Here is a 13,761-nt window from a genome sequence, read left to right as displayed (position 1 = left end):
GGGAGGGAGCTGTGGTGGGGTTGGAGGAAGGGATTTATTTCCAGAGGCTGCTGCAACCCTCTGGCATGCACGCAGTTCAGGCACTGAAGCCCCTGAAGGCAAAATGCCATTCAGGGCTTCTCTGAAGGCCTCTAAAAGTTTGAGTGTTTTTGTGGTACCCTGATAGACTACTACACTTACACAGTCAGATATAAATGTAACCATAATGACACCAAAATAGGTGGCTGTTCTCTGGCTCCAAGCCTCACCTCTGTGTCTAAACATGGGAAGATGTGATTTTCACATGCAGTGCATCTGGAGGAAGGTGTGTTCAGGTGAACCATCGCCCAGGAACCTGGTGTGTTAATGTGATGTAACCCGGCATTCGAGCATCAGTCTCTCAGTAGAGAACAGTGACATTTACTCAGCATGCCTCCTTCTTCCAGCATTGGGGGGTGGGAGTGATATCTCAGTTCTTTAGTGAAACAGTCAGTTACTTTTGTCCTCTCCACAGAAATGGGAAGAAGTTGTGTGTCAATACCTCAGTTAAACGGCCAGTGAAACTGGGCTGTAGATTGGGACTAGTCTAGAGCTATCAGAAAGCGCAGGAATGACTCCATGCAATGTTTTCTACCACATAAAATTTCTTACAGGAATACTTTTCAATTGCCTACACAGAGTCAGGTACTAATACTGGAACCTCAGCTAACTTCAGCTGCGGCACTAAGAGGAACGCAGCTTCAGTGCAGTGCCTGGGATTGCCCTGTTCTAAATGACAGATCTGCTCAGCACAATATTTACTATTTGCTTGTTTTATTTACATAATCAATTCACTTCTTCCTTCCAGTGCTGTTCTTTTTATTCCCTATCCTGCTCCTATTTCTATTTCTTTTTGTTTACTTGTCAGTTCCAGTGTATTAGAACATCAAAGACACTAACTCATTTAATTGCCTTTCTAAATGCACGTATTCACCAAGCAGTTGCCACAAGCATCCTCAGAATCTCTGTTCAGCTGCTTCTTAATTTGCTTTAATTGCAGGAGCGCCTAAGTTTTGGCGAAAACAAGGAGTCCTTGCTCACAGTAGCCTTGTGCAGCAGTGTTCCTGAGTTAAACACAGCCAAGTTTCAGAGGTGTGCTCTGAGCCTGGCCAACTCATGCAGGTTGTATGAAGGACTTCTGCCACAATCCCTACAATAGTTTCCTGGTGTGCAATGGGCATGGTTACCGAAGACTGGTTGGCTCCGGGCTGCCTGCTGTTCCCTGAGCAGTTCTCAGGGAAAAAATATGTGGCAGTGGGGTGCTGGCATGGCTTCTGCAGCTTCCTTTTTGCCATGGTCCACTTTTTAAATTCTAAAACTAAATCTTTTAGCACATTTAGATCCTTACATGATGTTCAACTGATGTATTTCTTTCTTGATACAGCTGTTAGCTTCAGGCTCTCCCAAACACTAGAGGTCAACAATAACAAGTTAGACTCAGTTTTCACCTTGCCATGCAACATATATTCACTTAGACTTCTCCTTCCTCCATGCTTCCTCCTTCCTTTTCTTTTTAGCACTATGCATGTCATCTTATAAGATTAGACTTGAAACTTTTCCATAAACCACAACCAAACAAGAAGAGGAGAAATACCTCAAAGCAAAATGATACAAGGCTCATTCTGTTGTTTATTAAACTTTATGAATGCTCACTGCCATCATCCCAAATGGAGGACACTCTTTTGTCTGTGTGATTTCTCTTCTATGTATGTCTATTGTTCCCTCAACTAATGCTAGACCTCTAGCAAAATATTAGCAATGCCATCTATAGCAACAAGGTACACTGTGATAAATGTATGTGCTCTGCTGCTTAATGTTTGATTGAAAAAAAGGGAAATAGTATTTGCACAGGCCTTTTTTATTTAAAAGCTTGTGGTACAGCCATCCATAGTGATACTAGTATTCTGATCACATCAAATTCCTTTCTATTGTGTTTTGCTCTAGTAGCCAGGAGGATGATCCCTAATACAGGATTATTTACGTAATGTCTGTTTCAATAACAGATAAGATACAAGAAATAAAGATCCATCTTTTCATTTTAAGTACTGCCTTTTGTTATTTACCTATGGTACAGTCAAGAGAGAACAGCACAAACTGTACCAGAGAAGCAGAAAAGTACACAGAATAATTCCAAAACAAATTTAGTTATTAAGTGCAGTACATTAAAAGCAGACATTGTAATGTTGACATTTTCATATTGTTAATGAAGGGCCCAGCTATTGATCTTTGCTTGGGCAACAGTCTGTTGAATCCACTGGACTTAAATTCAGAAAAAATGTAGCCTAATGAATTTCAAGCAATAATTGCTATATGAGGTAATTGCAAAATTTGCATAGCAAAGCTCCTCTGAGAGAAATGTAAGAGATTTCTACATCAATCTGAATGTGCAAATGCTTGCAATTCAGCATGGTAACTGATTAAAGTTACCATGACTTGATCTCACTTGACTAAAGAAGGAAAATTATACTATATTTTGTTTAACCTTTACAGCTTTAGGCTTCCAAAATTATAAGGCTCTATGAGCAGATCAGAACAGTAAAATCTTAGAAAATTTCCCCAGTTATCTCATTATGTGAAGCAACATAGCTCTTTCTGTGACCCCATAGCAAAAATAAATTCATGTAATAAAAATACTGGATCATTGCATTAAAAATACTACCACTTAATTCTAGTTACTGAACACATTTGTTCCTTTCTTCTGACTCCTGATCTGCATCCTGAATGAAGCTACTGTGGGATATCAATGGGCAGCTGGGAAAACCTGTCTTTTCCCGAATGCCTCTCTATTGGAGCAGCTTCTTGAAGGACTTGGGTGCTAGGACCGGTCAGAGACTGAAACCTGGACCATATGGACTATCACCATTCCTACAATCCCTTTATTTCTCATGAGCGATGGACAGACATTGATTTCTTTCTGTCCACCAGCTCTTTGTGACTACTCCTCTGCTGGAGGAGGCCAACCGCTCGCCATCAGAGCCAGCACTGTAGGTCATGTGAGCTCTTCCTAATCTGCTCTGGGAAAAAATGAGCCAGGTGAGTTTACGTGTGAACCGTGGTCTGATCTAACTGAAGTGGTTTTGCCTGAAAGAGGTTGGGAAGTGTTCACATGCACTGCTCTGACATCTCTGCTCTGAGGACTGAGCATGATGAGCTGCTTGAGTACCTTGTGCCAACACAACTCGATTCAGAAAAGAGGTCTGCAGCATAACACTTTTATAATCAGAATTCATCATCATCAGTTATTGATTTTCAGGGTTTAGTTACAGCTGGAAAAGTTCAAAACCAGCTTCTCATTATGATAAGTGCTTTAAAAATAATGAATATTTAGATTCTTATTATTTACAGTCATTTACATTTTTATGGTACTACTGTATTTGCATTAGCATTACTTCACTAAAAGATCTTTCTGATTCAAATCAAGATGCTGATACTGTTGGTTCCTCTCCACATTAAGTACTCCTTCTCATTAACTCAAAATCTTTACTGAATACATTTAAATGAGGGAAGAAATAAAAAATCATACTTTAAAGGAAGTGAGAGTTCTCACTGACTTCTCTGGACCAAGATTTGAATGCAGAACTAAGCTGATGATTGCAGTTTTGAAAAATTTTGTTGAAAGAATGCAGGAATGTCCTGCAACTCTATCTTCTATACAGTTTTTCCCCATCATTTTTTTGATAAATATTTATAGACAGCAAACTATGTAAATAATTTGTTCATTTGTAAATAATGTGTTCAGAGGATTGCAACCAATACTTCAATGCTCAGTTTTGAAGGTGAAAAATCTCTTGTGCCACAGTTTAAGAACTGACTTCCACAAACCTGTGCATTTAAGTACTAAAACTTCTATTTCTATTTGGTATTTGATCAAAACTGGTGGTTCTGTAACATTGATCTTTGGTATTGCTGGTGTAAGTCACATTTTTAATAATATCATATGTGAATGTTCATTGAACAAAATCTTTGGGTCCATTGCTGTGGAAACTAAGAATAAAGCCAAGAGGTAAAGAATCCAGAGGTGCATCCTTATCCTGAGTCCAGAGAAAAGGATTTCCACGTTTGCTTTTGTATGTGAGATTAGTGCTAAGCTTTGACTAACGGGAGTCATACCACCTCAGTCAATACTGTGCTAAGAAAATATGTTGGGTGGGTTTTAATTTCTTCTTTCAAATGCCTTTGTGTTTTGGTTACCAATTAACATTAAGAAGACAATATATCTGCTTGAAATTTTACCAAGTCAGCATAGTAGGAAGCAGCTCAGTATAGTACTCTCAACAGTAATTCATCTTGCACTCTATGTTTTCCTTCCTAGTAATTTCAGTCATTAAACTATTACCACACTGATTTTTGTGAAACTCAGATCCCAAAGAGGGGTTTTGCATAACTGAAAAGAAAAATGTAATCCCTACTTTTCTGCAAATACACAGGGCCTATTGGGAGAGAAGTACGGGAACATCCGGATACCAGGGGAAGTTGAGTCAGCAGAATTTGAAATGATCCTGGATGCTGCTGTAGAGGCCAAGTTAGAGACAAGGATTTTAGAAGAGTGGTACTGCAGGGATGAGAACGCAGTGCCACCAGCATATTACCTCAGACCAAAATCTGAAATGCTGAAGAATACGGTAAGTCATAGTCACCTCCTAACAAAATTCTCTCTATCAGTTACAAGGCCAGGCACTTGCTGCTGTCTCTGAGTTAGCTTCTACAGCCCTGAGCACACCTGAGCAACTGGTGCTGTGATGCTCTTTTCCCGTACATGGTGAAGGGAGCAGCTGCAAAACACTAAGCAACATGACAGGTCATGACTCCTGCATTCATGCGCTTTATAGTTACAGCTAGAGCAAGTGATTTGTGGTCATTTGTGACCTGTTGGAGCAGATGGGAAAGTTGCACAGATTTCTTTTCCTTACTTGATATTGGAATAGGAAGAGCTCAGGCTCTCCTGCCCTGGCATCCTGCTTTTGCTAGTTTTCAATGAACAGGATTTGCAGAGGAAATACACCTTTTCCCTTCTGTCCACATAGAAAAAAAGCTCTTCAACAGTCAAACAAGTGCTTAGTGCTGTCCCTAGTCAGATGTCATACTTTTAACTTATTAACTGTATTCTAACAGATTTTTGAACACTGTTAATTCTAATTTTTAAAACAGGCATTTGATTTTAATGGATGACAGTAAAAATGGTGTATTACCCAGGGCTCCGTTCTACCCTCCTACACATCCTGTATACCCAGGGACAGATTTCAGTGTACAAAAAATAAAGTCCTTAACAGAGTATTCTCTTCATTTTGAATGCATAATGTGTTATACAAAAAAATTTAATTAAACCATTTACTTATCATGTAGCAGAATGTTTTCTCTGATGCATGAAAAAACATTGAAACCTGAAAAATATAGACACGGAAGGAGTTTTAATGAGTTAAAGACAGTATAATTGTGGCTAATTCTGAAGTATTGAACACAAGGGCAAAAGCAAGTTTTGTAACTTTGCATTATTTTCCTAATTCATACAATATCCCTTTGAATATAGCTTGGCTTTTTTGTTCTAAAAACTTTGTACCCTTCCTCAGGCTGTACCTTTACACAGGAGTAAGTAAAAAGAAGATGTCCACAACTTAAAGCTAGCAGAGCTACATCTCATAAACTTACGGAAAGTAATAAACGATACACTGCTCTGAATGAGTCAAGAAAGAATTGCAAGGGAGCTTATCCCAGAGGCTGTTCTTTTTTCTATTACACCCTCCAGGAAAACTGGACATCCCTTAAACATTTCCCTTGCAGTAAGTAACAGAGCAGTGACTACAGCTACCCTAGAGAAACCTCCATCATGGCATCTGTGAGATACCATCTGAAAGGATTAGTGACTTTATCTTAGAGTCCCTCTCTGATGACAGTAAGATTAGTGTTACTATAGCAATGAATGAACAAAAGTAATGTCAGATATAATCCTGTATTTTTCAAATACGGTAGCTGATAGGAGGTGCTTAATTAGAAGTACCAGGAACCTCACTTTCAGTTTTGAGATCCAAGTTTAAATTACTGTTATTATTTCTTATTAAAGGAGTGACAATTTTAGCGGTATTACTGCTGCTTTATTATCATTATTTCAGTCTTGGTTCTCAACACCCTCCTTCTATAAAGCTGTTATTGGTCTTATTCTTGAAATACTGGATTAGCTGCCTACAATAGGGATTCAGAAAATACTCAAAGTATCTAACTTATATAATTCTAAAATGGAATACTTTATGATTATCTGCAGTATAAAAGGTTGAACTCTTATTTACTTATTTTTGGCATATGTGTTACTGTGTTACCACATTATTTATGACCTTGAGTATTAGACTTCTACTTCCTGAAGGTGTAGATGTGTGTATTACAGCTACTGTTTAACCATGGTTATTTTTTAAAGATGGAATCTTCTTCAAACTCTGTGAATGAGAGCAAATGGCAAGATATATCAGAAGAGATTAAAAAGATTTTTAAGACTGCTGTGAAATTGCTGTATGAGAAAGGAAAAATGAAACACAGCCAAACAAAGAGATATCTTTCCTCTGGTAAAGTTCAGACTAATTATTTCTATATATTCATTTTATATCTTTTCTGTGAACCTTTCCACAAACATGAAAATATATTTGTCGGCGTTTCTCATATAACTGAAGAGAAAAAGAGATGTTTGTTATGCTTGCTTGAGAGCAAAACCCATATGAAAGCACCCAGTGATTTTTCTGTGCTTTTTCTGTTTTTTACAGAAAACAGATGCAATCATTTAAGGGTCTGCATGTTAGGGGTGGGGGATGTTCTTAACTGTTTATAAGGAAAAGATAACAGACTCTGTGTTCTCTCTTCATCCTCAGCTATTGAAGATGAACTTGACTTTGCCTTGGGTAAACAAACACCAGCTTTCCTAAAGAAGTGTGTTTGCTACATTCGGAAAATTGCCAACATTGAGCGTTTCGTTAAAATTCCAGAGATGGGAAAATACATGGATGTGATACACACAGCTGGGAAGTTTCTACGAGATCCTGAAGCCCATGAGAAACTGATCAAGCTCAGGGATGAATTCATTCCTACCATCGTTGCATCGTCCAATCTGAGAGTGTACACATCCGTCACCCACTGTGACATGAAACTGGGCTACTCCCAAGAAGTGGAAAACCATTACATTGAAGGACTTGGTAAACAGTTCTATGAAGACATGATTGATATAATCCAAGCAACGGTGCAGCAGAATTTTGACACCGAGACAGACTTGCTGTATGATGAAGTTCTTCAACACTCATCACTATGTAAAACATACTCCAACTTTTATGAATATAGATGTGAGGCATTAAACATAGTTCACAAGTACATTCTACCTAGCAAAATAGGACACGTTAATCCTCTTATCATATATGGAGGACCATGCACAGGGAAGACTCTTTTATTAGCCGAAGTGACAAAGAAGGTAAATACTTTGCATAATATTGTGATGTTAGAACCATTAGTGTGTAAGGGCCAGCTTGGTTTTCATTCTTCCTTTTGTCAACAGATCTGATATCAGCCCTCAATATACATATAAAAATAATGAAAAGTATATTCTGCATATTATTGTACACATATTCAGAGAAAGACTTACCTTTCAATAACACATCTATATCATGTGCTTAGCCAAAAGAAAAATACTTTATCAGAGCGCTTAAAAACTTAATAGGAATCAATTCATTTTTGAATTAACAACATGCATTTTAGAAGGATCTCTTCCCTCTTGTTCCACCGAGGTCCTGTGAATCTGGAACCATCTAAACATCACATGCTCTTTTTAGTCTCATTCACAAATACATGTCTTTCCAAGTCATGTCATCTTACGTGTGGAAACTCGTTGTGATTCTTGGCACTTGACCTCTTCCGTCAAGGGTCCATTTGTGCACTTACTCTGGTACAGAGGATGCAAAATGGCGCTTTATTATGTAATGAACAGAGCTATGTAGTTCTACTAAGCCTCGCCCATCGTGGGTGGTTACTGCATTCCTGTAACGTAAGCACGTAAGCACGTAATCTTCCGAGCGCCTATACTGCCACCCGGTGTACCACAACAGTGTACCGCAACACTTACGTTCAGAAATTATTCCAGAATTAGTCTGATACGCTCACTACAAATAGGCTTGCTACAAATCTATCTGTACTAACCTGCAAAAATAACTGTACTCATTTATCTGACACATATGCTGTTTAAGTCGTTCAGCTGAGTACTACAGGGAGATGAGTGAAACACTTTGTGCAAGATACAAGAAAAAGCCCAAGCTGGCATCGCTAAGCCTAATTTTCCAGCTGGGAGTCACAACTTTGAGTTCCCTGCAGGGTGCTCAGAGAATTTAGCACATTGAGCTGGGAAACAGCCATATCAACCAACAGGAAATGGAGAAAAGAATAATGTTTAAAATCCCATATCCTTCCGAAATGTGACTTCGTATAGATTCACATTAGTTGAGTACAAGAAACTAGGATTTGCAACTCAAGATCTCATTACAGATCTGAGTACGTAAGTTAACCTAGAGACTCTGGTTACACTTTTCTTTTAAAATACTCTGTAATAACTCAAGGTGAGGTGAAAAGACTTAGCAAGGAAGAGAACTTAGTGTGTTAGCCTGCACAGACTGAGAGGAATTAAAACCAAATTCCTCACTTGTTTAGAGTATGCTAACCAAAAAAACCAGCAAGAGAAGCTTTTTACCCCTTGCATACTATATAAGGGCAGAAGTCTCAGGCATACCAAGACAGAGTGTACTTCACGGTCCAGGAATTAAGGTAACCTGCTAGTAGAGGGCAATCTGTTCTCTTATCCCTTCCTCCAAAACCATCAGGGCATGCTTTTAAACTCAGCTGGGAATCAGTAACGTTAAACAAGTGGCAAACTGGTCTGCCTGACCAAGAATGACATTGCTTAGTGTCTAAGGAAGTTGATTAATAAAATAATCTACTTGCTGAATTTCAGACGTGAGACGTAGATTTCATAAAGAGTGCCTGGAGATTTATGGGCTACATCTTACTCCGTTGCCTTAGAAGGAAGCCTTTTTGTGGATCTGGGTCTTAGTGTTTTGGGATATTACCAGTGCTAAACAAAGATGACATATAAAATGAATTTCATTCAGTGCACATAAATCAAAACAGCCTTGAACTCTGCCAGTGAAAGCATTTCCGTTCAACCAGTAACATTTTAAAATGTTTATCTATATATAGGCAATCACTATTTATAACCTCTGTTAGTGTGCCTCATTTAGATATTAACCAAATTATGTTTTATATTCTAGTCCTATTCCTGGTTGCAAGAAGAGATGGGACCAGATTCTGACCCTGTGGTAGTTGTAAGATTTTTAGGATCCACCGAATCAAGTACAGAGCTGAAGAATATACTTCTAAGTATTTGTGAACAATTAGCAGTCAACTATCGCTGCCTCGTACAAAGCTACCCAAAAAAGATTCATGACCTTCGGGACTTGTTCATCAATCTCCTGAACGAGTCTTCATTCCACAGGCCGTTGGTGATAATACTGGATGCCCTAGAACAGCTAACAGACAGTGACGATGGTAGGAAGCTCTGGTGGCTTCCCATTCACCTTCCCCGTTCAGTACGGATAATTTTGTCAACACTGCCAAACAAGCATGGGATCCTGCAAAAACTGAGGTGCCTTATTCATGAAGAAGACAACTACATTGAATTGACAGCAAGGGACAGAAAGATGTGTAGCCAAGTACTGAAACATCAGCTGCTCCGAGTTAAGAGAAAAGTAACATCAGGGCAACAAATCTACGTCAATGAAGCATTCTCCAGGTGCACGCTGCCTATGTTTGTGAACTTAACATTCAGAGAAGTCAGGAACTGGAGATCTCACAAAGATGTGGATGAGTCCTCCCTCTGTGTCACTGTCCATGAAAGCATAGAGCAGTTGTTTTGGTCACTGGAAAACAAGTGTGGATCAAGACTATTGTCAAGGGCACTTGGCTACATCACCATGTCCAAATCTGGACTGAGCGAAATGGAACTGGAAGATATTTTAGCCCTTGACAACAGTGTTATGTACGAATTGAGTAAGAGAGTCAGAGAAAGTAACCCACTGAGAATTCCATATATATACATTGCAAGGATTAAGGAGGGCTTACAGGGGTACTTGATAGAGCGACAGGTGAAAAATGTAACACTTCTTCTTTGGGCAAATAGGCACTTGCAACTAATTGCCCAGAAATTGTACCTGCACAATGAAGAAGATTTACATGAAATGCACACAGTCATGGCAGAGTATTTCCTTGGTGTTTGGTCAGGTGGACGAAGAAAACCTTTTTACAGTAATGACCAATATCTGAATGGTTGTCCTGACCATGACGGTAGAGGCCTCAACAAGGATGAAAAACACTGCATGGATCAGATTGCTTTTGACAGGCAGGCACCTGATCAGCCATGGGTCTTTCAGTGTAATCCATTAGAGCCTGATATCTTCTTTATCAATCACAGAAAAATGACAGAGCTTATTCATCACTTGACAAGATGTGGAAGAATGGATGATCTTCTATATGGAGTCATTATGAATTTCAGCTGGCTGTACACCATGATTAGAATAGGACAGTTTGATAAAGCACTTTCTGACATAGAACTGGCTTACACCTACTCTCAAGAAAAGGAGCTCAAATTTCTGGCCAGTACCCTCCGTAGTATAAAGTTCAAAGTAGTAAAATACCCAGGTTCCCTCTCTGCTGAACTGCAGCAGAGGCTTCTCCCAGTAGTAAGTTCATTGCCCAAGCTCAGACATCTCCTTTTAGAATGCGACAAGGACGGACCCAAGTACTGCTCTATTGTCCCTTTGCATTCTTCCATGGATGTGACTTACAGCCCTGAGCGCCTGTCGCTGTCATCCAGCTGCATGCACGTCACTGAGATTTTGCCTACTTTTAATCCTAGCACAATTATTGCTGCTTTAGAAAATGGTTCCATCAGCACTTGGGATGTAGAGACCCACCAATTACTAAGGCAGATTACAACAGCTCCATCTGTTATCGTAGGGATGAAGCTTACTAGTGATGAAAAGCATCTTGTAGTGGCTACCACAAAAAACACTCTTTTGATATATGATAACATAAATTCCTGTCTTCTGTCTGAGGTGGAAATTAAGGGGTCAAAACATTGTGGGATTGGGGGGGGCTCCAGTTTTATAAATGGGTTTACGTTATCAGTCAATCATGCACTTGCTTGGCTGGAGGCCAGCAAAGATGTTACTGTAATAGATCTGCTTTACGGTTGGCCGCTGTATCACTTCCACTGCTGGTATGAAGTGACCTGTGTGCAGTGTTCTCCAGATGGAGTTTATGCCTTTTGTGGACAGTATTTGAACACTGCGACCATATTTCACTTGGGCAGTGGAGAGAAGCTGGCCACCGTGACCTCCGAATTTTCTAGTGGATTTGTCAAATTCCTTCTCATTCTGGACACAGCCCAAGAAATGGTGATGGTGGACAATGAGGGTAGCCTCTCTGTTTGGAATACAGAGGAAATCACAAATCCCCAGCTTACAGATGACTTTGACTGCAGGAGAGAAGACAGTGAAGTTGTCAGCATAGAGCTTTCTGAAGACCAAAGTGCAATTTTAATTTGTAAGGCTCTCAGCATTGAACTTCTTGACACTCGTGTGTGGAAGGTAGCTGAAAAGTTTAGAGCTAAACACAATGAGCGCTTTATATCTGCTGTGTTGTCCAAAAATGGCAACTGTATAATTGCTTCAATGGAAAATACCTCAGCCATTTTTGTTTGGAGAAGAGATACAGGACAGTGTATGGCAAGTTTACAGGAAATCTCAGGAACTATAGTCAGGCTAATTAAATCAAATCATCATAACATGCTGCTATCCTTATCCACCAGTGGTGTCCTTTCTATTTGGGATATAGACATCATAACTGCTATGTCCAATATTGACAAATCTGGCAAGCCTATCCAGAGACTGGTGTTGCCAGCCAGAGGTGAATTAATCTACACATTGGATGGATCAGATTCTGTCCATAAGTGGAACTTCAGCACTGGATTTATTGAAGCTGTGTTCAAGCATGAAGGTATTGTTGAAAACTGTGTGCTGACCTCTTCTGGAGAGATAATGGTTACATCGGATGATAAATGCAGCCAGTACGTATGGCATACTGTTAGTGGTGAAAATATCTTTCGCATCAACGGACAAAAAATCTCAGAGCTAATGATTACTCATAATGATCAATTTGTAGTCTCTCTCTGCGAGCAAAATGCATCCAGAGTTTGGCGACTTGCTACAGGACATAGGGTTTGCAATATTTTAGTTGCCTTACAGAATGCGTTTATAACAACTGCAAATACATTTGTAGTTGGAATGGCCAAGAATAAAGTGTTGGCAGTGAGTCTCTGGACAGGCAGTATAACCAAGAAGTTTTGCTGTGATGATGGTGCAAGCATTGTGGATATTAAGCTGATACCAGACTGCCCAGATATTATAGTATTTATAACATCTACTGAAACGGTGAACATCTGGAGCCTAACAGAGGAAGTCATCTGCAGACGTGTACAATTGCCTACCAATTTCTTAAAAAATTTGGAAGACTTTGAAATATCCCCAAATGGGAAGCTAGGAATTATAACCTGTGGTGATGAGAACATCAATGTGCTTGATTTATACAGTGGGAAACTTCGGGTGGTTCATGCTCCAGGTGTCATCTGGCGGCAGAGGCTGTCTCGAGATGGCCGCTATCTTGTGTACATCTGTTTTCGCAGTGAAGAAGAAGATGACAATGGTGCAGTCTCTAGTTTAATAGTAATGAGGCTAGCAGATGGCAAAAACATTGGTGCCTGCTCTCTTTATAAAACTCCCACTTTTCTTGCACTCTCACAGAGACATTTAAATATTATTATTGGATTTGATGACGGAAGTATAGGTACCTACACTGTAGTGGATCGAGTCGATGCTGCACTGAAAATCAAAATTGCTACTTCAAACAGCCGTCAGATTTTCAACAACACAACACAAGTGATTAGGCCAAAATGCCACAGTTATAGCTTCAAAGTGACTGCAGACTGCATTTGGAGGGAATCAACTGAGGTATTTGCAAGGGACAGCCCCATTACAGTTATAGAGCCTGAGGTGGGTGAAGCAACACCAACCAAAAAACACAACTATTGCTATGAGAAAGTATGCTCAGCCATAGACTGCAGAGGACACAGTTTTGCTGCTGACAACTGAGTATGCGTCTGGACTAGGTTATCTGAATAATAGTATACATGCATAGATTTGTCTTCTGAATTCGCATTAAAAAATCAGTGCATTTCTTGAAAGACAGACAGAAACAGCAGAGGGCAGACCAGCTGTTTTTTCCTCAACAAGTATTCTTACACTTACGTAAACAAAAAAAGCAAACATAAAGCAAATGGGCTGCAGGGTTTTTTAAATTTCGGAATACAAGGTTCAGTCCAGAATTTCACCAGGGCCTTGATCAAAAATTTCTAGCAATACTATCTAAATTGTTATACTGTTATAGAAGTTAGGTGATCTTATCTGGGATTGACAAACTGTTTTAAGAGTAGAACTAAAGCTCCACATGATGGATGAGAAGAATCAGACCACTATTTTATATACCGAGTCGCCTAGACGGGTCGATAGCTAACAGCCAACTTTATACCCACTTGTAAAAATGTTTTCCTCCTTGATGGTGCAATGACTAAATGTCACCTGCCAACCTGGAAGACTTGATACATTCCATCATCAT

General features: G+C 39.5%; 1 protein-coding gene across 1 annotated transcript in view; it reads left to right on the top strand.

Annotated features, from left to right (window-relative positions):
- NWD2 (NACHT and WD repeat domain containing 2) overlaps nucleotides 1-13,523 on the top strand; it is a 36,222-nt gene extending 22,699 nt beyond the window's left edge. The window contains exons 4-7 of the mRNA XM_010140571.1: nucleotides 4,446-4,640; nucleotides 6,425-6,569; nucleotides 6,870-7,459; nucleotides 9,303-13,523. Coding sequence (XP_010138873.1) covers nucleotides 4,446-4,640; nucleotides 6,425-6,569; nucleotides 6,870-7,459; nucleotides 9,303-13,238 — 4,866 coding nt within the window. The 3' untranslated portion in view covers nucleotides 13,239-13,523. The remainder of the gene's footprint in view (nucleotides 1-4,445; nucleotides 4,641-6,424; nucleotides 6,570-6,869; nucleotides 7,460-9,302) is intronic.
- The last annotated feature ends 238 nt before the right edge of the window (nucleotides 13,524-13,761 follow it).

The sequence above is a fragment of the Buceros rhinoceros genome, unplaced genomic scaffold, assembly GCF_000710305.1.
Source record: "Buceros rhinoceros silvestris isolate BGI_N320 unplaced genomic scaffold, ASM71030v1 scaffold6917, whole genome shotgun sequence".
Taxonomy (NCBI): Eukaryota; Metazoa; Chordata; class Aves; order Bucerotiformes; family Bucerotidae; genus Buceros; species Buceros rhinoceros.
This window is presented reverse-complemented; position numbering and strand designations above follow the sequence as displayed.